General features: G+C 41.0%; 2 protein-coding genes across 2 annotated transcripts; both read right to left on the bottom strand.

The window, feature by feature from the left end:
* Positions 1-3,106: 3,106 nt before the first annotated feature.
* BTLA (B and T lymphocyte associated) lies at positions 3,107-13,164 on the bottom strand. Its single transcript, XM_071573136.1, has 6 exons — positions 12,925-13,164; positions 6,425-6,736; positions 5,441-5,476; positions 4,653-4,784; positions 4,329-4,375; positions 3,107-3,644 (listed from the first exon to the last, which is right to left on the bottom strand). Exons 1-6 carry the CDS (start codon positions 13,082-13,084, stop codon positions 3,327-3,329), a joined length of 1,005 nt encoding a protein of 334 aa, XP_071429237.1. The 5' UTR covers positions 13,085-13,164; the 3' UTR covers positions 3,107-3,326.
* A 4,431-nt stretch (positions 13,165-17,595) lies between these two features.
* CGGBP1 (CGG triplet repeat binding protein 1) lies at positions 17,596-24,522 on the bottom strand. Its single transcript, XM_071564353.1, has 2 exons — positions 24,385-24,522; positions 17,596-22,043 (listed from the first exon to the last, which is right to left on the bottom strand). The coding sequence occupies exon 2, from the start codon at positions 22,019-22,021 to the stop codon at positions 21,518-21,520; it is 504 nt and encodes a 167-aa protein (XP_071420454.1). The 5' UTR covers positions 22,022-22,043; positions 24,385-24,522; the 3' UTR covers positions 17,596-21,517.
* Between the last annotated feature and the right edge of the window lie 240 nt (positions 24,523-24,762).

The following is a 24,762-nucleotide window of genomic DNA, read 5'->3' as shown; positions in this document are numbered from 1 at the left end:
AGCAGCTCAGGTGAGCTGAAGAACAAACTTTGTACACCCAATTCCTTTGTTTTTTTGGGACCATTCCTACAAATTTACACTCCTGGCCACTCTCTTAGGGGGAAAATTAGCAATGTGAGGCAATGCCATTTATCTGGAGGTGCAAGTTGTGCTTCTCACCCACTGTTTGCTGTTCTTGCTGCCTGTGAGCCTTGTGAGCTAAAATGGGGCTCAGGCTACTGTGGGGATGGGGGGGATGGGGGGGTGTGGGGGGTATTGCAAAACAGGTAGGTGAAGAAACAAGGCTCAGCAAGCTGTTGCTTGATTTAGCAATATGAAAAAGTTTGTGGTTTGCCAGGAGAAGTGCCCTGCCTGGCAGACATCTGGGGCACAAGAGCTGGCAAATGAGTAAACTTCACCCTGCTCTAAATTTTTTATGTCTTTATAAGGAAGGACAGTTTGGGGCAGTGGGAATAACTGGGCAAAGTGAAACCAGGATGGTTGATGTGTTTTACTGTCCATGAGCCTATTCATGCCATGTTTTAAGAGGTTTTGTGTGCTGTGTGGGTTGCTGGGGAGGGAGTACCCAGTCCCATGTACCTGCCTTGCAGGAGACTGCAGTGGAGAGCATTAATGTGCTTTGCTGGCACTAACAGACCTTCAGTTCCACAGACTTCACTGTCTTCCTCCTGCGTGGGTTTGTGGGTGTAACTGAGAGCTGAGCAGCTTTGCTTCTGTTCTCTGGGCTTCCTGTGTGACTCTACCTGTGCAGAGTGTGTGATGCAAAAACAGCAAAGGGAAGGCAAGACATAGGAAATGGTGTGATATAAATGGGAGTCCCTTGGACCATGACTTAGGGGGGCTGTGAATCTCCCTCCTGAGGTCCTGAGCCTGCTTGTTTCTTGTGTTCTATGTTTCTTTGTGTCCTTGTGCTCTGTTATGTTTGTGTGGTTTCACTGTGTGGTTAAACCAGGACTGGCCCTTTCCAGGGCTCTGCTCTGCCCCCACTGGTGACACCCCACTGATGTCCTGCCCATCCAGTGGGGTGCTGCAAGGTGGATATGTGGAATTTGGAGACCACCACCAGCCTTATACAGCCAGTGTTGGGGATGATGTCTCAAATGTGACACTCTAAAGGTGACTCAGATGAATATGAAGCACCTTCAGTGACACAGTTGAGTCCTTCCATGCACTGGCCAGTTTTGAAGCCAGTGGGTGCTGGAAATAACTTTTTTGTCATTTCTTCCAAAATGTTGTGAAAACTGAGCAATGCTGAACTTTATCTGAACGGATTATCTGCACCCTGAGAGGCAGATAGTTTCAGTCAGCACCTTTTGTTTCCTTGCTTCAAAAGGCACAGCCTTTCAATTTGTCTGCTTGAAAGAGTGGAGCTTTGCTTTTCTATGCTTGTAGGTGAGGTGGTGAGGCACTTCCTGCTTATCTACAAAAATCTCATCTTCCAAATCAAACTTGGCTCTCTGGGGACCTGATTATGCCAAGGCTCAGCCTTGCTGTGCAGGTGAAGCAAACCAGGTGAAGATTTCACCAGCCTTTGCATCTTTTGATGGTCCAATGCATCTTCCACCTGTGTTCAGTCCCATTGTAGTCCCAGATGTCAGTTGTTATTCTGGGGCTGCCCTGAACAGACTTTGTTTTTCAGTTTAAGGCCACCGAGGAGGTAGAATCTGTGTCAGAGAGACAGAGCTACTTGTAGTCTATAAAAATAATTGTACTTTTACCACCTGAGCAAAAAATGCAATCAAAGGTCTATTTCTGGGCTGTTTCATACATAACTTACTCCAAGTTTCCCAGACTTTCACCTAAAGTAATTTATCTGTAGTCATACAAGGATTGGCCCACCAAGACAAAAAGAGCAGACTGGATTTTTCTAAAGACAGTTTTCTACTTGTTTTGCTTGAATGAGGATTATCGATGATTTACGAGAATGATAATTTATATATTTAAAAAAATAAACAAAATTCAACATCTTTAATGACTTGAACTACCAACTTAGTGCAGAAACTGAGTACACAACTAATGACCATGGATTTTTATCCACACAGATACTGTGGCTGAGTTCAAAGGGGAGGGGGAGGCAGATAGCAAGTGCAACATAAGCACAATAAACATGTAGTTCACCAGAAGAGCAAGGTGGATGTGTGTGTTCTTAACAGCTTTGGTGTTGGTTGGCTACCAAGATGAAATATCAAGATAGAAGAGCCTTATTTTTTTCCATGATGTTGAGTACAAACCCTCTGATGTTTTACTTGCAGCCTGAGACCTGGTACATCCTTCCTTTTCTACTGGGGTGCAAATTTGTAACCAAGTTCAAGACTCTCTGCTTGGTGCTGTAAAAACCTCTGGTGCAAGTGTGGCAAAGAGTAATCTTAAGAACATTCCTTATTTTGCAAGAGCAGATGGATGGTGTCCAAGCTAGAGCTGAAAAATTGGCGCAGATGAGGGGCATGAGTGTTCTTTTTGAACTTCAAAAGGCACCTTGATCTTTGTCTCATTTTTGTCTTCTTTTCCACAAACCTAGGCATGAAACAGAATCACTTTTGTGCCAGTGTTGGGAAGAAAACTTAGCATGACACAGTTATACGCAGTTATTTTTGAAAAAGAAAAATTGATTTTTGACTGGGGATCAGTTGCTGCTGATCATTTGTTATTTCCATTGATCCACTGTGGACAAAAGCAACATGCAATACCTTAACTAATCAATCATCCCAGCAAGACAAAACCAGAGTATATTTCCATATTTTCTCACACCTTATTTGTGAGAATTCTTTGTAAGACAACCCTCTCTTCCTTCCCCTCCACAAAGTACAAACACACACGAATATTCACTCCATTTTGTTTAATAATAGCTTTAGACATTCATGATGCTTGGAGAACTTTGCATGAGGTAGAGTGGACTGGAATGAAAAGCTGGATCCTTGGAAGGATGTTCTTAGAAACTCAGAGAAAAATTCTCCTACAAATATTCATAACTTTTACCTGGGAGAAATTTGACTTGATATCATCTTCCTCACAAGTTCATTTTACATGTTTCTATCCTGGGAAAACCTTCCCCTCCTCCTCTTGGATATTGAAGCCTTAACCAAAAAATAGAACATTGGAAGGGGAAAAAAATCCCCTGACTGGTTTTATTCCAATATTTAAGAAACAAACACACAGTGAAAATACCCACTCGTTGACACGGGCTGTGTTTTGAATTCTCTTGTTACAGCAGAGCATCCATTGGTCCTTCCTAATAAAAAGAAGCTTTCCCAAAAGGGAATGAACATCCTGGAGGGAAGTTAGAACTGAGGCTGCACAATGGTTATCTGCAGAAGTCCTTGCTGCATTTATTGATGCACATTTATGCAGGCATATTCTGTAATTTCATTGACCACAATTGGTTGCCTTCTCTGGTATCTTCCTGCAGAAGCAGAATGATTTAGTTCAGCATAAGTCAGGCCATCTGGGCTTTCAGGTAGAACTGGGATGGAAGGATTGGTGCAAGGTGCATTAGGTGCTGTCCTCTGAGCATTCCAGGGAGGGACATGGTTGTCATAAATGATGTTGTCCTTCAAGGCATGTGGTGGGCTGGCTATGGAACTATAAGGTGAGGAGCTTTCTTGTGAAGCTTGAGTTGTTCCAGCAGCAGCTGCTGCACTCCCAACCTGCAAACAAACAGAACAGAGTAGAGCTCTTTGTTGCCTGTGCTCCTACTAAATATGAGTCTTGTGAGATTTTGTTCAAGCTGTTTAATGCCCTTTAAACTGCTTTTGAGTGCAGGTGGATTGGATTCACCTGGTCTCTGTATTTTACATTGTTCTTTGAAACAAAGTTAGAAATCATTCCTCTGCATTTTATTTCCCTTCCTAAACTCTCATGTATTTTCTTGCAAGATGCTAACTTAAGGCAAAACTGATTCAGCATTTTGTGAGAGCTCTTCTGTACTGCTCATTTAAGGATTATTGCAGGACCTGTGTGAATTCCTGCTAGTCACATATTAAATTCTTTCTTTTCAGGCCTTTTTCTTGCTCTGTGGGTCATATTTTGTCTTAGACAGTTTGAATGAGACCAACACAGTTGCTTCAGGTGCCTAAACTATTATTGGAATGAGACTTAGAAGTTAATGTGTTTTAAGAGGACTTCAGATGCCTAAAGTCTCTTTCTGTCTAGGACCCTTAGTTCCTTCCCTCAGCTCAACCCTGGTGGGATCTCCCACCAGACAAACCATCCAGGCACACAGAAGGTCCCTCTGATCCTCTGCCATGTTTTGCACTGCACAAAGATTCGTTCTTGGTATGAGGTTATGCAGGACAAGGTCGGGTTTTGATGATGGAAAAAGTTAAACATACCAGGATCTCTTCTCTCTGTTGTGTTAATGGAGTTCTCTTTTGCTTTGCTGGAAAAAAGAAAGGGAAAAAAAAAGACTATTGTCAAGTCTGAGGTTTTTATTTGTTCTTACTTTGCTTCCATCCTTCTGTCTCTGCAAGGGAACAATATATGGGGCAAATTAAAGGTTCAGTATCTTAACTGGGACACTCAACAAGGCCATCACAGCAATCAGATGGAAAATTGTAAGGGGATTCCCGGAGCTTTCAGTGCAACTGCCATGGAGCCCTGAAGAGGAGTGTAATCCAATGCATCCTAGGCAAAGCTTAGGGGGTAAAACTACTTACCATGGCGCCTCCTTAGACACCAAAACGTGCATCCAATGGTGAATAGACAACACAGACCCGCTGGTGCTGAAGTAATGAGCAATATCTTGTAGTTCTCAGATTTCTGAGACTCTGCTGAGATGTTAGTGGTACCTAAAATTGCATTAGAAGGTATTAACATAGAGAAATATGCCAGGCTTTTTTTTTAGCAATATGTTTTTCTGATGCAACTGAGTTTTTAATGTACTTAAACTTTCTACAGTTTGGTGCAGCATGTCATGAGAGAACCTGAGCTCCATGGGCATTCTATAAAGTATGAAGCTACTGGAAGGAAAAGTCCATGGGAAGGTGTAATTCATGAATAATGCCTGGCAAATGCAAAGAAAAGGGCAGAATTAGAGGAATGCCCTGACCTTCCAGCATATTTTTGCAATTGTAATTGTGAACCACGACCCACTGTGAGTAAAACCTGTATTTCAGGCTATGTTAAAAGTGATGGTAAAATGTGATTCTATCCCTTTGTATGTAGAACCCATTTATTACTGGGATATTAAAGAGTGTCCCAGAAGTGTTGTGTATAGCACCAGGAGGTAATTTAATTGGCTTTGTCCCCTTTATTCTGATTTCTGGACAGTACCAGCCTTGGAAACTGTCCCACTTGTGAGACTATATTTTGTTCAAGCAGGAAGAAAGCAATTCCAGTTTAGCAAAGAGTTTAAAAATGATCTTGACTGCACAAAGCATTCTAACCAGAAATTCATAGCAATACAGATTAGTTCCTTTCTCTTAAAGGTGAAATAAGAACTTACTTTCTGGTGAAACTGTGGCAATGTTTACAGGTTTTTCTGAAAGAGAAAAGCAAGACAGGGAAGTGAAACAGCAACCTGACATTTTGCACCAACAGCCTCAAGCGAAGGGAAAGATGTTTTGGAGGAAAGAGGATGATGTGTTTGTCTCCCACTGCCAGTGAAGCAGTTCTATCTTTCAGATCTCTTGGGCATTCAAACAAATAGATAATCAGAACATATTTCAGAGGAAATGTGCATCATGAGCTGAGCATATCCTTTGCAGTAAGTTTTCTATTAGCCCCTCTGTTGCAGCATTAAACAAGGTTTTAAAGTTCATTAACTTACCAGGAGAGGAACTGGGAACACAACACCCTTACAACTCATTGCCTGGGGGCAGGGGGATGCTATGGCCACACAGATCACTTCCTACCTGCAGAGCAGCATTGAGGAGAGCAGATGTGGCTTGTCATAATCTACACTTGGAATCCCAAGTGCCTCAGTTAATGAAAAAAACCTCACTTTTCCTCAGGATCCTTCAAAGCTCTTGTGAGCTTTCCTGCTCTTGAACTTCTTGGGGTACAAAATCATACTCTGACCATCCTCAACAAGACACTGGAATTACTTTGTCCTCTCTACAGTTTTGTGGCCTCGTTGGCTGCTGCTACACACTCATTTATGTCCTGTGTAGCCCATGTGATTTTTAACCAGCCTTTCCTCCCACAAGCTGTTTTTGTCCCAACTGATATTTTTACATTATCAAATAGTCCACTAAAGGCTGTTTGGGATTGCAGCTTTGCCTTTCTCTGCCAGATCCTCCTGTTATCCCTTTATTATATTCTTTCCTTTTGTTTCTGGCCTTCCAAGAGGTAGGATAAAAGCAGGTACCATCACAATGGTGCTACCAGCCAAACCTGTCAGAAGAAGCCCCTTACCAGCAAGAAGGAACATTTCTGTAAATGTCATTCTTTGGTTTAAAAGGGCTATTTCATGCCACAGGTGGCTCACCTTCAACAATGACCTTTATTTCATGGCTCTCAATGGACAAGTTGCCTTCTGTTCCTTGACACCGAAAACGTCCACTGTGGTTCTGATGAACTGGGGAAATCTCCAGAGCAAACACAGAGTCAGACTTCCACTCTCTCCTGCCCTCCTCCAGCAGCACACATTTGGCCTCCTCCATCTTGCACCACTGCAGGCCGGGCTTTGTCCTGCAGTAGAGAACTGGACACTCCATGGTCAAAGAGCCTCCAATATGAGTTGTGTACTGGGTGCGTCTTTTAACTTGAATTTCAGTTGAACAACTTGTGGCATTGAACCCTGGAAAAAAAGCATAACACAAATCATAGCAGTGGGGTGTGCTGTGTGCTCCCCATAACACTAATTCCAGGCTTTTTTCTCTGGTATTACTCAGGACTTCCCTTGTCCACTTGCAGCTGATCTGATCTCCACAGGGAACAGTGAGAGCAGGAAACATCAAGACTACTCATTCTTTTGTTTTCAGGAGGGTTGTTCAATGCAGTTTCTCTGATGTGAACTTTCCCTTGTTTTCTATATCTCAATCAAATTAGAGGATTAATAGTTTAAAAAAAATATGTAAGATATGCATAGCAGGTCTTTCTCTGTCGTCCTTCTCACAGACATCTTCTGTTACTTTTAGATTTAATTCACTTACTTCACAATTCTTCTTAAATTGCAGAAGTAGAGGTGCTATTTTAGTAGAGACTTTTATAATTGTAATATTGAAAATAATTACATTTAATGCAAACATATATTATCTACTTTTAAAATTTTTATTACATTTTTAGTTAAGACTTCAAGTTATGGGTTCAAGTCACTTTAACTCTGGGTCTTGGTATTGAATGTCTTGACCTTTTAGCAAAGTTTCATGTTTTTTGTGATGCTTTATTTCTCTGGCTAATTTAAAGTAACAAAAACTATGTAAGAACCATGTGCCCAATGTTCTCCTATAGTACTGTGCTTGTGCAATGGAGAGAGTGATTGCTCATAAATATATCCATATCTGAAATATGTGTATCTTAGAAATCTTAACTATAGCTGTTTCTTCTGCCTGATGGAGAGGAGTAGAAAAAATGTAAAAGTACTTAAGGCAAGTTTTGTAGGGAGAAGTCTGAAGGGGAGGGCAGAGCAGAGGGGTCTGTGAGCAGCCAAAACTGTAATGCCAAAAATGTCCCCACTGCCATCCAGGATATGCACATGATACAGCAATCCTTGGGAATACCTGGATAGGGCATTCAGGAGCTTGGGATGGTCAGAATAACAATTTCTATTTATGATCTCTAGTTTGTAAGCCTTTCTATATCTCAGAACACTCCACAGCATAAATAACTTTTATTTACTTTGATTTTTAGTAAAAAATGTATGTACTTTTATTTCATTTATTTATAATAACTTTACTGAGTGTAGCACTCAGTAATACTGAGTTTTGATCACAGTATGTCCATGGATTCATCATGGCAAAACCAATGTTTTGCTGCTGTTGATTTTCCAGTTTACTCTCTTCAAAGTGGCCTTTGGAAATGGGCATCTCTAAATTAGTTAGAACTCAAACCTCTAAGTTTATTCTCATTTTGCCTTATTAAATGTACCTGGTCTTGCTTGATAACAAGGAGAGGGTTATTAACTGTATGTGTTATTTGCAGCTACTGCAAAAAAATGTGGTCTCTGCCACATCTCTGCCTTGTGGAATAATGAAACTCATCTGCCCACAGAGCTTGGAATCCCAGGAAGTTTCTGCTTTGAGGGGTCCAAATCTGAAGTGTTCCCTTAGTCAGGATGGCTTGAAATGAGGTTTGAAGTGGGGTGAGTAGAATGGCAAAAACACACAGGTAAGCTAATTGGAGAGAGGCTTTAAAACTGGTCCTTGTGGAAGGGGCAAGTGGAGGAAATTCAGATAATTTGGATGGAGATGAGAAAATTAACAAGGAGGATGACAGCCCTGGGTACAAATAACATCTTTTTACTAATGAAAAACATCTGGATAAAAACCAAGGGGAAATAGAAGCCACAATTCATTAAATATCCTTAAGAAGAGAAGGAATGAGAGCAGCAGAATAAAATTAGTTTTGTTTGGCAAAGAAAGCCTTGGTAAGTTTGGGGATGTGGGAGATAAAACTCCTCAGAGGTAAATGCAAAGAAAACAGCTGGTGATGCACCCCATAAATGACAAGAGTAAACACTCAGTAAAAGGCTGTCTTGGCCAAATCATGAGCAGCTTTTCAAAGACACAAGAAAGAAACCTCCAAAAGCAGTAATCAAGGTCAGGTTATGAATGAGAGGCATGAAAGAACTGAGCAACATTGGAAAAGTCATGGCAGAGGATGAGATGCACATCAAATGCAAATTGCAAAACTAGGAAAATATTATTTCAGTAGTTAGTGGAGAGAGAAAGCCATCAATAGATTACCAGCAGTAAATCAGATTTAACAGAAATTATTTGTTAAAAGGGAGGCTCAATTCAAGAAGATAAGGAGGGGCACGTGGTAAGCTTTGTGTTCTGCTAAGAATGAGGAAATGTATTTAGGTCTTGTCCAGTGCTCTACAGAAAGAGCAGGGCAATGCTTGGAGTCTCTCCAAGCTGGAAAGAAGCCAGAGAGCACCATGACTATGCTAAAAAAGCCACAAAGTAAAGCTTGAAATTCTTGTGAATTGTTTTCACTTAAAGAAAAGCAATCAGATGGAAGGACGTAATAAAATCATCTAGAGAGAGGAAAAAAGAATGCAACTATTTTTTTTTTTATGTCTCTGCTGTGTATGGGGAGAAACAATGGGCTGAAATTGAAGGAAGGAAGGTTGATTACATAGTTTGAAAAAATTTCTAGATATGAAAATATTAATATTGGGGTTAGTTTTTGTGGAAGCTTGTGGAGTGTGAGTTACTGGTGGCCCTGAGGAGTAGCCTACACTAATATATGAAAAAAAATAAATGTATGTGTGTGTATGTATATATAACTATATATATAAATATATATATTATATATAATACACATTTATATTTTATTTATATATTTAATATATTTATATAATTGCAATGATAACAGCTCTAACATTCACAAGGTAGTATTTAGTGAGCATGCCCTGCCTGCATATCTAGTCCTTTCTCTGCTTTCCTGAATAAGACCATTCTAAAAGACACATTTTAGTTATGAAACAGGGTCACTTATCTTTCTCTTAGACCCTTCTATCTGTGATTAAAGGAAAGCACAATTTCAGGTTTCAGGCAAACAGGACAGCCCTGCCTTGGCCATAGCACAACAGCAGCACATGGTTATCAATAGGCTGAAAATGGAAACTCAAAGCTCAAATTAGAAAGTAAAGCTTTCAGTTCTTTGAGCAATGATTTCTGTGGAAGATAATGCTTCAGGAAGTCACTCATGAAGCTCAGATTGTGCCCTGATAGCTGCTTTCTTTCTGATACAATTCTATGTAACATATATTTCCAGAAGGATGTGTGTGTCTCTGCAGCAAAGATATTTTCTGATAACTTCAGCTAATTATTTTATCATGTAGTTTCATCTTTTTAAAAATTCTCCTTGGGAAAAAAATAAAAATCAAACCAGCAGCAACCAAACCAAAACTAACCAACTTCCCCCTAAAAAAACCAAATTGAAAACTTCTATGGAAAGTCTAATTTCTGTCAATCACAAGGAGATATTTCACTGCTAACAAAAGGTTTAGTTGGTTACAATTTGTTCTTTGGTTTTGGTTTCTGTGGGGGATGTTGTTTGGTTTGGTTTGGTTTAGGGTTTTTGTAGTTGTTTGTTTTGTCACTGTTGTTTTTTAATTAAAAATCCTCTCCTATTGATAAGGACATTACTTGTTCTACTTTCCCTATATAGTATATTCTTAAGGTAGTTCAAATAAAATGTGCTATTTTATCTCCCATCAGGTGAGCTTGGATAGTCTCTCCTTTTTTCCCAATCCTTAGGCAAACATGAGCTACAGTTTTGCTCCTTTGTCTTCTGGTGGTTGATCCTTCACTTTTGGTGGTAATTCTTCACTTAATAATTCCAATATAATCAGCTCTGGTTAAATTCTGCCTCCAGAGGAAAATTTCCTCCCACCAAGCAGCTCTGCCTCCATCCTTGCTTCCTTCCAAAGGTTCCCTATGGAATGTGCTGCTGGGCTTTGGGAACAGTGTGTGGGAGGAACTTGTCCTGCACTCTTTATTCCACTGCACTGCAGTTTTGGTAGAAATAAAGAATAGCTCACTGAAATTTGATTTAATTTTCTTACTTTTCATTTGTGGATCCTGTGGAAAACCCCCTGTGCCTGCCAAGTAAAACCACTAGTTCACTCTGTGATTTTTTTGGTTTATTATTTTTTCCCCTGATAGTTAAATAAGAACAATCTTTTGGACTTCTTAATAAGCTACACAAGCTACAGCTTTCACTTCCGTGTGTATGACAATTTTTAGTGTTTTCAGAGCCTGCAAAAGGGTTTATTTTCAGAGGCTTAAATGAATCAGACATTAAACTCCCTTTCACTATTTTTTAGCTCTTACAAGACAGTGCTTGGAGCCCAGAAATAATAATTGCTTTTGTATGTCATTACTGACTCATGGCTGAATATTAATGACTGATGGCTCAATGATTTGGGTTTCAGGTTTTCAAATTTTAGGAAGAAACCTGGTCTTTGGTAAATGTTTTTAGCCATCAATTTGGAGAATTAAGTTTGGGAATTGGTAATGGACATGCCCAAAAATCTCTAGTTAACTTTTCCTCTGTCCCAAATCACACCTCACTTGGTAATAAACTGTATGGACAAAAAGCAGTGGAGAAAATCCTTTTAAACCAAAAAGGTTTGGGACATGTTTTGTATAGAATCAAATATTTAAGGCAAACTTTTAAAATACATTTCACAGATTTCCTTTAAAGGCCATTTGGCAGGAATATGTCTTGGTGAATATTTGGGCTTAAATAACAATATAAACCACAACATCCTGGACAATGGGTGGGGTTTTAATTTAACAGGTGGAAAAAAATCAAAATAATGAGAGAGAATTTCTTGAGTTCATTAATTGTCATTAGAATGACACAAGCAAAATAAACTTGAGCACACACATGGCTTGGTGTGCTTTTCCTCTGAGGGTTTCAGCTTTTTTTCCTCTTATGAGAAGACCATGGTAGAGGCCCTGTCTGCCAATTACGTTCTAATTATGCTTTTCAAGGTGAGTTTAATTACCCTTTCTGTAATACTGTTATGAGCTGAAGCCACTTACAGTTTTACACCAAGTATCAAGTTTTCAGTCTCACAAATATGGGTGGTCATGATGAATATTGTAATGTCCATTTTTCAAGAGAGGACAAGAATCTGTAACAGATGGAAGTTTTATATTTCACCTTCAAACTTAAACTCCTCGGTGAGATCCCAGCTGATTAAAAGCACATTTTCTTTCAGGTCACTGGAGTGTTTCTGACCAGGCTCTTCCACCAACAATTAATTTGCACAAGGTAAGAAAATCTCCCTGGGTAATGATTCCAAATGAAAACATGTGTTCCGTGACTCTTGCAATAGGGAAATACTCATTACAACCCTTTCATAAAAACAATTTTTAATTTTTTCCCCTCATTATTGACGTGGTATGTGAGATCTCAGTGGTCAACTCTGTTTCTGTTTGGAGTAAGGGAAATTTTGCAATATACAAAGCTTAAATAAGTTGGTTTCAATTTTCAGCTTACTTTTAAATAAATAAAAGCCAAGAAAGTTTGGATAAACCTTTGGGTAAAATGTAAGTATGTTAAAAAACCCCAAACCATTGGATAAACCTTTGGGTAAAATGTATGTATGCAAAAAAAACCCAAACCATTGGAAAAACCTTTGGGTAAAATGTAAGTATATTAAAAAAAAACCAAAACAAAACATGGTTCCGTAAAGACTGACTTGCAAAACTTTTCTCTCTGCAATGCTCCTATGAACATTATTTTTATTTTTGTAGTAGGTGCAGAAAAAGAAATATTAGAACTTGAAACAAAATAACCTCATTCAAGGAAATAAAATCAAAACGGTATCAGAAGTATATTGGGCTCAGTGCTATCTTTACATCAGCTCAAATTAGAGGAACCTCTTACTCAAAAACTCTGAGAATTCAAAGTTGAAAGTGGGACGATAATTAAATGTGGTTAAGCGAAACAATTGCAGATAACACTTCTCTGGTAAGGATAATTTGACTGCAAAATGGACCCAGCTCAGAGCTAAGAGGATTCCCAGATTTCAGGCACAGACTTGAATGCTGCCAGAGCCTTTGGCCACGACCACAATGAAAAATGTATTTGGTCTCCCAGTACTGGAGTTCTTGTCTACAGTTACTGAATATTTCTCAATTGTTACCATTACCATCCTCTTCAGGCAAATTAGGAGTCTCTGATATGGTAATAAAACAAGACATGTTATCTCCAGGGTACACTGAGCACTACTTTGGTTTCTGTTCTCCACCCATAATGTTTAATAAAAACACTGTCAGGTTAAATTATAAGGCCACATCTTACCGTAAACGTGACTGTTGCTCTGAGCCAGCGTGACTAGGAGAGTGTAGAGTTGTATCCTTTTAATCAACATGACTGAAGGAGCCTTCACTGTCTGGGCATTGTCCAAGAGATGCTCCTGTGGGTTTGGAAGGTGTGGCTCCGATAGACTTTTGCATCCCATGTGGTTTCCCTGGGTTTTGTGTCTGAGCCGAGGCCTTCGGGCAGCTCTTCTGCCAAGAAAAGGGGTGGGGAAGCAGCAAATCTGAAAAAAATATGATGTGTGTGTGTGTGGTTGAAACGTGAACTGCTCCATTGTGTGACATCATCTCATTCTCCCCTCACAGTGCAATGAACAAAAGCTGCAGGTGGTTTTTTGTCTTTGAAAGATGCTCCTGTCAGTGAGGTTTGAACTTAAAAGCATCAACGGAGCAGAGAGAAGGGATGCACTGCAGCATTGTAAACTTGTACAGTCCTTGGGTATTACTGCAATTCAACATTAAGAAATTAGGAAGCTGAACAAATTCACTGTTCACAAGCCGGTAGAAGTCAGAAACATGTTCTGAGTATTCTTAATTTGTATTAGATTAATTTAAAACAATCTAGTACTATAGTACTAGTCTTTATGATTGTTTTTAACAATAGATATTACAAACAGTAGCACTATTAGAAATAAAATTCTTTGAAATACTGTAATATTGTTTCTACTACTTATTTTTAGCATCCTCATAAAATAAGGCCAAATAATTTGGATTTGATTTTGTGAGTTCCTTTTCCAGCGTGTCCTTGATATCTCTTTTCTCTCCATATTTCTAAAACATCTGTGCTCTTAGTTGAACCTTCCCAAAAACTGATGGCAATGCAAAGTTTCTTGGTAAAACCAAATTCCAGTTGAACAGAAGCTTTGCATATGGTAGTTATACTTCTGCCTATAATACAAATAACAGAACCCCAAACAGAAACCAGGGAGAAGAAATTAATGAAGTTATAAACCAACTCCTATGTTAAAATGGTGAAGTTTACACCTGCCAAGAGGGTGCCTTCCAACTGAATTATTCTAAATATTTCAAGATTTCTAGAGAAAATATATGCATAATATGCTCTTATAGAATTTTTAATTATCAGGATTCTTTTTTTCCCCCAAGTAACTTTTGGAGAAAATAATGGAACAACTTTCTGAAGTGTTTTGTTTGGAAGTGTCTGGTCACAGGAGAATCATCCTGATGCTTGTGAGAAACTGAAAAAGCCTTACAAAAGTTGCAATCCAGCCTAAATGGAAAATATTTATGAAAGAAAACTCATTGAGTGTAACTGCACACACAGCATCCCTTCACTGGAGCCAAAACACTCCTGCCACAGATCGCATTTCTGGGGGGTGAAGACACCTAGTGGTGAATCCACGTCTAGCTTAGAAAATGTGGTTATTCAAAGAGGTTTCCTGACACAGCAATTTCTGCCTGTGTTGATGTCGAGTTATCCAAAGCTTATGTCAGGGATGTGATATTAGTAGTTTGTACTTAATTTCTGTACTCTTATTAGACAAACTGGTCTGGGCCGAGTCCCTTGCTACAGATCGAACCTTTTTTTCATAAAAAAAAGTTCTGCCTGTTCTCTGTGGTGCTTTGAGATTGGCTTTCTAGGAGGGCAGTTGGTTTTTGGTAACTTTGTGAAAGTGTTCTGAACTGTAGGACAGGTTCTGTCATTCATTAGTATTTAGGGAGAGGTGAGGTGGCTCAGAGTGACAGGAAGGAGGACACATGCCCTGTCTGCACACTGTACATGGATTGTGAGGTTTCTTTACTTTGTATTTTTAATAGCAAATAGGCTGGACACTCATCTATACTCTCATCTTTATCTCCTGTTGGAGATAAAGGAATGTTGCTCTGGGGTTGTTGGTTTGTATCTGTTTGTTTTGGGGAGTTTTGTTTGTTTTGGTAGGGTTTATTTATTGATAATCATCCTAGAAGGTGGCAAAGAATCTGAGTTTTGCATGTTTTTTTGTTGGGACTGTATTACTACCTTGAGACATTCCTGTGAGCTTCTCTATGATATCCCAAGACCAAAGTGGTGCTTTGGGGTTGCTTTTTTCCTGATGCAGGTGATCAGACCCTGCTCTGCAGCCACACAAGTGAGACAGCATTTCCAGTGCTGTGGGTGGGAGTGGAAGGCTTAGACAAAACTGATTAAAAACCCCTGCCCTTGAGTCACGAGGTGCAGAAAGGACTCCCTGCTTTCTAAACCCCTTCTCAGAGAGGAGTCTGAGTGCAGCTAAATCCAGCCTTAGCCTTGGATTATGTCAACAGTTTAAGGAATTACAGAGGTGTGATTGAATCACATTGTCCTGCAGGTTTTAAGGATTGGCAAAATGAGAATATTTATAGAAAATGCATCATTTGTTATCACAAATTATCAGATGAAAGATCTTACTCAGAATTATTTACTACACAAGACAAAAGCTGAAAGTACTAATAGTGTAGTATAAGGTAGGATAGTGCACTGTGTTGAAGTAGTTATTGAAGCAATTATATTAAAGATGGCAAAAAGAAATAATTATTAAGCAGAGATTTGATGTAACTCACCCAGACCAAGGCTGGTGGGGAGATCTTTCTCCCAACCTGGAGGAGTGTCCTTTCAAGGAATCCCCAGCCAAGGGAGGAATTGCACACAACAAATGTTATGTGACTGTAACATCCTGATAATGATCAGCCACTTTGTTCCTTCCCAAGTCCTCTCTTCTCTCACAATGTGAGTTTCTCTGCATCTCCCTTTTTCTTCAGCAATTTCAGTTTAATGAGATGAGCTAAACTCCTGTTAAATCAAAGAACACAGAGCAGGTTCTGTAGTGCAGTCTGAGCCTGGCCCTGAATGCTCATCACGAGGGGTATCAGTTCATTCAACACAGAGTTGGTTAAGACTCTGCTCAGGGTTTTCCTGTGCATGAAACGCTTCCCTAAGTGAAAGCCTGGGTATTGTAGCTATTGGATTTGTCTTGTGGTAATGACAGGCTTCAGAAACCAGCGAGAAAGCAATTTAAAGGTAATTTGAGAATAATTAAGGTGAGAAGGCCTCATTTACTCCAGTAAAATCCAGTACTGAATTTGAGAGCTATTTTGTACACTGAAGGACAGATTAAAAAACCGCTTGAGGCAAACCAATATAACAAACCCCCTCTAAGAACCTCTAAAGCCCCTGATTACTTTTCCTCTGGCTTTGAACAGAACTGCTGAGTGATGTCCTCAGCTGAGCTGCAGAAGCTCCCTGTGTCCTGCCTCAGCCTCAACTTTTGTGATTCTACTCATGACCCACAAATTCCAAACGTCTTGTAAAAACAACAAAAGTGGTGAGATGGGGAAGAAAAAACCAAAAAATCATTACCTGCCATAAGCAGAACTGTCTCTCCTCCAGTCTCTGCTGCCTTGCCTGTGTAAATGCCAAATGTCAAACCTAATTATCAATATAACTGTGGCCTGAAAGCAGTTGTGCTATTCCTCATCCTCCTGCATCCTGGATATGGGTGGAACTGCCTTGATACCGTCAGAAAAATGTCATTGTAAGAACTTATCATGGCCTAATTACTAAACTTTATATTTCACCCAGTTCTGCAATAACTTCCACACAAATCCTCACCAGTACATTGATTTTGCACGTGCTGTTTCATAGAGGAATTGTCCACACAGGAAAACATTACAAAAGGGTATTTTTATTTTCCTTTTCCATTTCAGAGAAGTGTAACAAAAAGCACCTGTTCTTAATGTGCTGTGACCTGGAAATGACTGAAAATGGGAAAGTAACGATTAATAAAGTCATCAGTCAAGAAGTTGCATGAGTTTGTTGACCCACCATGAGATGTCAAGGCAGGTAAGAATTCAGAACGTGTAAACAGTCAAATCCACCTTGACAATTTTTGATGGGCTGATGTTATTTGCTCAATTTTTATGAAGTCCCTAAAGGAGACAGAGATCAAACTGTGACCTTTTTGCAGCCCATTTGGAAAGCCCTGATCCTTCCACAGTGTAGAAGTTCTTCCTGGAAAGATCAGGGAGCTGCAAGATTCTGTACCTGCAATGTCAAAATGCTTAACAATCATTCCACTTGGTGTTCACCTGCAGCAGGAGGAGTCATTAGGGAATTCCTGTCACCATGAAAAAAGCCACACACTTGACAGAAAACAGAGGTTTTCAATAACCAGCCCTGGGACAGACTTCAGTGTGACTGCACAGAGAAATCAGCTGCTTCAATACACACCTGGATATCACCTTAAGCTACAACAGCAGCAGGTGGGTTCCTTCATTTTTCCCTGCCATCCTACTGTCTTACATCATTACCACATGTTCTTTATCCACTTTATTGGCAAAATAAGAGATCATGCATAAATTCTATAAAAAGGTTTTTTTAACTATTTTTTAAAGAGACCACTTTCTCATTACCAAGTGAAAACCTGTATTGTTTTAATATCAAAACTTAAATCACTTACTCTAATCTTAACTGTTGCACCAGAAAGTCTTGTGGCACTGCAAGACTCAGGTATTTTCAGTCTTACTCAAGTATCTAATCGTAAGTTCATGACTTTTTAAAATAAAACTATTTCTGTGGCCACTTTCCATCAGCTAAACATCCCTACCACCAAACCAGCAATAAACCATCTTCACTAGACCAAAAGGGACTAAACTTCAATACCATTATTACAGTGAGAAGCTTTGTTAAAAAAATTTTATTTTGAAAGTTAGACACAACCTTGAAATTGTACAAAGACAACAAGCACTCAAATTACACAAAGAGTTAAGTAGCAGTGAGTACAATGTGAATGCAACAGTGAGTCTTGCCTCTCTTTATTGGTAAATATAAATAGAGATTATCCTTGCCAAACTTCCAGCTTTCTTTTTTTTTTTCCTTTTCCTGAAAAGCAGCTCATGATGTTGCAAAACCTTGCAGGGAGCATTTCACTGCTTCCTTCAGCAGAATTGTTAAAAGGGGCTCTGGCTAAAAATAGCCCTTCTATCATGAGAATATCCCATACTTTGCAAAACAAGTTTGTCTCCCAATTGAAAAACAGATTCCCCTTTCATTATGTTGAATGTTTCACCTCCCCTTAAGGACCAGCCAAATTAGAAGCTTCAAAATGATCAAAAATTGCACAAATTTTTTGATTTTCATTATTTTACTCTTTGAAAGTGTTGTTCCAAGAAAAGCACTCTGGAGTAACTTTAGCTGAGTTGACTAAACTAATTTAAGTACATGGTCAGAGAAGAAAATATTTCTTATTTTTACTCTTTTTTAATATTACATTTAGAGTTCAAATATATTAATAAAACCACCTGGCAAAAAGTATCCCTTACAGCTTGTCCCCACATTTGTGTGTCAGGTGAAAAGTAGACTTTGAATCCTCCCCTTCCTTCTGCAAGTGTTCTTCTTTACAGGAAATACACAGAAAAAATAATGCAATGTTCTTGCACAAGAAATTAAAACCCCTTGGAGGCTGATAACACAACTTAATTACAGGATTTAGTTATAAGTTAGTTTGGATATACCAGAAAACTTTTGCTGTAAATCTTCCCTCAGATCAATAGCAATTAAAAGGTTATGCTTTATCCAACTGTAGCCACGCTGGCAAAACGATGCTCTGAATTTGAGTGTTTGCAGGACTCTGTTCCACAACTGAGTGGGACCATTTACACTCATTTCCTCTAAAAGTAGAACAGTCTGATGATTTGGGTTATGTTCATGATTATAAACTTATTTATAAACATTATTCTTTCTACAATAACCTGGCAGTGCTGTATTTTTCCTTGCTTTACTCTGTTTTTACTCTTTGTTGCAATGGACCAGCATCTTGATTTTCCAAAAGCTTGAAAAATGCTGTGGCTCTTTTTTAAATGAAAATATCCCATTATTAAGACATCCCACAAGCTGCTGTGCATTGCAATTAAGTTCATTACACTGAAAATCCTGATGATGACCAACTTTTGCTTCCAAGTTGTTCTGAGTTGGTGGCCTTGGCTGTGCTGAACATTCCTCACTAGGCCTGGACCCACTGCAGGGGTTCTGCATAAAAATAAATTGGTACTAGAAGAAGTAATGAAAATACTTACATAACTCTACTAATTCTGTAAATCTGTACACAGAATGCTTTATAAGTAGAGTCAGCTTTTGAGAAACTAAGCATTCTAATAGTCCCTTGCCTTATTGAGAATGATTGGTTTTCTCTTTTTTAAACAAAAACCCTTGATGTTGCCAACTTTTTTAAGTAAAACTGGAAAAATAACTTGATTTTTTTTAAAAGTTGTGCAGGACCCTACCTAATGTTACCATTAAGTTTTTAAAAACATCTTTCAGTTTGCAGTTGAGGGAAAAATATCCAACATTGAATCTGATATGAAGTGTTATGGGGTACAGCCTGAAAAACCCCACATTAGCAAAACCTGAGCTAAGTGGCCCCAGTTCAGACCTTTTCATCATCCCATTTTCTCTAGATGGTTTTGTTTAATGGAGGCCTCTTTTCTCAATACTTCACTGTTTTCCACTTGCTTCCATTGATAATGTTTTAAAAAAACGAAAATACTCAAGTGAGGATGTTGTGTTACTGTAACACAACAGCAGCTGGTCAAGAACACTTCAAATTCTCATCAGGACACAAAAGGCTTGTCTTAAGAAGATTTACAAGAGTTTTAGCCCAAGGCAGCTCATGATTTTAAGCTAAACCCAAGCTTGTGCAAAAGTAAATGATATTTTGGAAGGCATATTTTGATAGTTAGGATTAGATTAGAAAATTGTTACTGTTATTTCTGTGTGGAGCTCCAGACCAGGGGACTCCTGTGACTGTGAGGAGTCCCCGAGGAGCAGCAGTGGCCTGAGCACCCCTGGACTGGGGCACATGGATAGGCAGCCTCCTGCTTTTTACTTTTGTCCATTTATTCCAGAAGGTTTCTTAGCAGGATAAGTGCATTTTTTTCAGAAGCTAAGTGCACAAACCCCCAGTTTTTACTAAGTGTGTAAGTCTTTCTCAGCCAGGCAAAAGAGACTGCTTTAGAAACAGCGAGGGAAATAATTACAGAAACAAAATAATCAGGTGGTTTTGTCTCTCTTTACCAATTACAAATATCTGGAATAAAGGAAATACTGTGAAACTCTGCTGCAGAAAGGAAGCTGGACAACTGGCTCCACCCTAGGGAGTTAAAGCCCTCTTTGTGCCACTGCCCCCACTGAGTGGGGGGATTTCTGTGCTAGCAGAAGATGCTTGGCACCTCTCTGAACCCAGAGCATCCCAAGGGAATCTGGAGCAGGTAGAAGTCAGTTGTATTCCAGCACTTTGCACAATGCTCTTTCATTTCTTCTGGAGCACTTTGCATTAGGTGCACTATTTGGCATAATAATTTGGGACAGTTCAGTAACAGACTGACAGTTTTTTGGAGTGGGTAATGTGACTGAAATTCTTCATTTTCCCACTGAACTTTTAGCCAGTCCCACAGATGTGGCCATGGCAGAGAGCAAGAAATACAGCCCAGGTCTGCAGTTCCAGCAGAGCTTTGAAGCAGAAATGCTTTCCTACTTGTGCTTACAGGGATTGAATAGTCTTTGCAGTAACTGTTTTGAAAACTGCTTTAATCACTTTACCTCCCTTGGCTGAAAGACTGATCACAAGGCTGGAGATGTAGAGAACTTTCAGAGAAAGACTGAGGTGTCTCTTCTCCTGTGCATAATGAAAAAATTTTCTCCACTCCACAATTTAGTGCCTCCCCCACCCCCAATTTGGATTTTGCATCCTTAGTCCTGCTGGTAGGAAAAAGCCATTAATCCTCTCTCCTAAGAACTCGGTCCAGCCCAAGTTTCACTTGCCAGCAGCTGCACTGCAAACCACACTCAGGTACTGGTTTGGCTGCTCAGCTTTCAGAGATTGGCACTGGAACTGAAGGGGGCAGGTTAAACCCAGACAATGGAACGGTGATTTTAGAAATGCAGACATGGCAGACATGATTTAGAAATGCAGAACTCCCGGCCCTGTGAGAATTGTGGAGTTCAGAGATCAACACAAGAGACAGGCTATTCAAGCTAATGAACACATCCACAGTTGCACCAAATACAGTAAGAGTGTTCTCTAAGAAAAAATGTTTGTTTTAGAACATAAACCAAACTTGAACAGAAATTTGCAGTTCTCCCCCAACAGAGCAGTTACATTTGAACTAACCATTCCATAGCTCCTTGCAGTTCAGAAGTGCAGCACCACCTCTTGGTCACTCACAGGCAGGACAGTGGACAAAGCAATCCACTGACATGATTAACAACCCTTATCCCACCGTGTTCCATGGACATTCAGATGCAGTTTGTGTAAGGGAGGTCCTCCATCCAAGTGCCTTTTCCTTGGTGTCAGTTACAGCTGGATTCAGCAGAGATAAGGGGTATGCCAGCAACATTCCCTACATTCACCACGAGTTCTGAAGTCCACAGCAGGGTTAGCAACAACCTGTGGCATCCCCCTAATCCAGGAATAGATTGTCATTTCTACAAGAATACAAAATAGCTTGTAAAATCAATATGTAACACTGTATATATGCATGAATATAAAAATAAACCACACCATCAATATGTAAAACTTCACAACAATGATGAAAGCACTTCCTCCTCAGCGGTCTTCAGTGTTGATGAGCTGGTTCTCATTGTCATACCCATCAGGCAGATAAGCTTTCCTGAGCTGGTCTGACTTGGGTATGGAGCTGCCGTTCTTCACGTGGCGGGACAGGAAGGCTCGTACGGCCGGGTGATCCGCCTTCTCCAGTGGGATATTGGCTTCCAGGCACATCTTCACAAAGTCCTGGATGACACTGGATTTCTCTGGCTGGGCAGTGCTGTTGCACTGCAGGGAGGCCGTCAGAGTCCTCTGCTTCTTCCTCACGTTCTGCTCCTCGAACTCGGCCTTGCGCTTGGTGTGCGTTTTGGACTTGAGGTGGTCGTTGATGGCGGATTTGCGGACGTGGTTGAGCACCACGTTGCAGGAGGTGCAGAAGAGCTTCCCCCCGTCCTCGTGCAGCTCGCTGCCGAACTCGCTCACCCGGTCCTGCGGCGTCACGTACAGCGCCGTCTTGGAGCGGTTCCGCGACGGCGCCGACTTCACCCCGAACCGCTCCATGGCTGCCCCTGGCGAGGCAGGGCTGCAAAAAACCAAACTGGGGTCAGGGTGTGGTGATGATTCCAACCAAACACTGCTGGGGGCAGTGTACTGAATGTCCAGTACAGCACTTATTAATATCTAAAAGATAATTGATTACATGTAAGACACGTATGTGAAGCTGTTAATGAAAGGCTTTTGATTTTAAAGTCTAAAAAAATGGGAGAATGAAGTTGAGCACAAGTGCTGTGGGGAGAGGCTGAGGGAGCTGGGGGTGTTCAGCCTGGAGAAGAGGAGGCTCAGAGGTGACCTCAGCACTGTCTGGAACTGCCTGAAGGGAAGTTCTGGCCAGGTGGGGGTTGGTCTCTTCTCCCAGGCACTCAGCAATAGGACAAGGGTGGCTCAAGCTCTGCCAGGGGAAATTGAAGTTGGAGAGCAGAAGGCAATTCTTTGCAGAGAGAGTGCTCAGGCATTGGAATGGGCTGCCCAGAGAGGGGGTGGATTCCCCACCCCTGGAGGTTTTTAAACTGAGCTTGGCTGTGGCACTGAGTGCCATGATCTGGTAAAGGGACTGGAGTTGGACCAAGGATTGGACTTGATGATCTCGGAGGTCTTTTCCGACCCAATCCATTCTGTGATTCCTTATGTGTCAGACTAAAGTACTTTTTAGTTTCTACAACTCAGCTCAACCCTCAAAACTCTCAGAACCTTCAAAACTCAATCTATTCATCACTTAAAGTCAAATAGAGAGGCTTTTTGCTTTTCTTGAAGAGATGTTTCTATGCTTTATGCTTTAGGATAAAAGGTGCTTTCTTCTTAGTATTTTCAACATATTTGACAGTTTTCATTAAGTTGAGTTAGGATTTTACAGTTTATTTCCTGAAAATATGTATTTATCCTGTTAGCAGAAGTTTAGTTCTCCAAATGGAAGGCAAGAAGACCACTACTGTCACTTACAAAAGCCAGTAAACCCTCCTTCCTCTCTTGACAAGAAACCAAACCCAAACAAACCCAAACATGAGCTTTGTCAGCGCTCGTTTGAAAAGGGCCTTTGGGTTTGCTCCAGCCCAAACCACAACTATGAGGTTGAACCTTAACTTGGAGCCTAAAGCAAAGCATTTTGTCTCTGCTGGGAACAGGGAACTGCACAGATTTCAGTGTGAAACAAGAAACTGTATTTTCAAAGATGACAACTCCTCTGAGGAAGGCAAGTGATAACTAAGGGAGTGGGACACTTCTACCCTCACTCTGAATTACAGCATGTTGTCAAAGCAGGCAATGACCTCGCCAAGTGCACTAAAATCAAACAAGACCTGTGTCTCTGTACTGCTGAGCTCTGGGGTAGCTGGTGTAAATCTCAGCTAAGATAATTAAAGTCCTTCTCAAGGTAAAGTCGAGGTCAAGTTATAGCTCTGTGCAGGTTTAAGGTTTCCTGAGCAAAATGAGTGGTCACCACATTACCCATTTCCTCAAAAAATAACCACAATAAAGTGTTTCTTCTAAGTATTTCTCAAAATATGTATGTGTGTATACACATATATATTTATTCTTTTTAAGAAATATAATATGTGGCCTGGCCATTTATTTATAGGCATGAATGCTTTGAAGAGTTTTGCCTTGCCTGTGCTTATAAGGCAGACTGAGAGATGGTGACACCTCTAGATAAACTTCTCTGCACTAGTTTTGTCACAATTTGCTGTTGCAACATTTAAAAAAAAGACTGGACGCAGTTTCTGCTGCCCAGAATATCTTTTTCTCACCCAGGAACTAAAGGAAGAGATAGTAATTCAGTCTTCAAAATTACTTTTTTTTAACACTTGCTACATGAACAGATTACAACCTTTTGAAAAAAAAGTAGACAAAGATCTTGGCATTACCCACTCTCCTAATTATTTTTTTTGCTCTGCTGGTCACTTTCCAGACCTGTAACCCTTCACTACACTACAAAGGTAATACATCTTTTTCCAGCACCAACGTAACTTTCCTTCCTTCTTCTTTTGTCGCTTTTATTCCATTTATGCCCACGAGTTTCCTGAGTGACCGTGTCCTAAAATCAAGCGGAAAAGGACCACGAGTTTCGGGAAATCACGCCGAGAGTGAAACCTTCCCCTGGCAGAAACTTGTTGCTAAACCCCCACAAACCAAACTGGGTGTTTGCGCCTCATCCCCACCCGCGGGGCCGCGGCGAGACACGGCATTTCCGGGGGGCTCTTTTACTCCCGGGCCCGGAACTCGCCGCGTTCGCCCCTCAGGGTTCGCTACTGGCGCTGAAGGGCCCAAACCCGGCGCTGCGCGAAGGGCCCGCCCGACGCTCCCCAGGCCTTGCAGGTGTGTTCGCAGGGGAGGCCCCGCAGCCCCCTCCCCGCCGTGCCGCGCCCCGTTACCCTCCGTGCCGCCTCCTCCTCCTGCTCCTCCTCCCGCTCCCGGGGCCGCCGCCGGTCCCGCCGAGGCCGCGCCGGGCCAGGCCAGGCCGGGCCGGGCCGGACGCGCCGCAGCTCCGACACCGCCGCGCGGCCCCGCCCACCCCGCCCAGCCGCGCTTCGATTGGCTGCGCGCCGAGAGGAGCAGCGCTTCCACCCAATAGAAAGCGAGCGGGGGCGGGCGCCAGCGCGCTGATGGCCGGGTGAGTCTCCGGGAGGGTGCGGAGCGCGGCATGACAGACAGATAAAGCAGCCAATGGACGAAGAGATAGGAAGACTTTTGAGCCAATCCCAGCGCGTCTCGGCGGGTGGGCGCGGCCAGAGAGGTTACACCCGCTGACT

The sequence above is a fragment of the Pithys albifrons genome, chromosome 1 (genome assembly GCF_047495875.1).
Source record: "Pithys albifrons albifrons isolate INPA30051 chromosome 1, PitAlb_v1, whole genome shotgun sequence".
Classification (NCBI taxonomy): Eukaryota; Metazoa; Chordata; class Aves; order Passeriformes; family Thamnophilidae; genus Pithys; species Pithys albifrons.
This window is presented reverse-complemented; position numbering and strand designations above follow the sequence as displayed.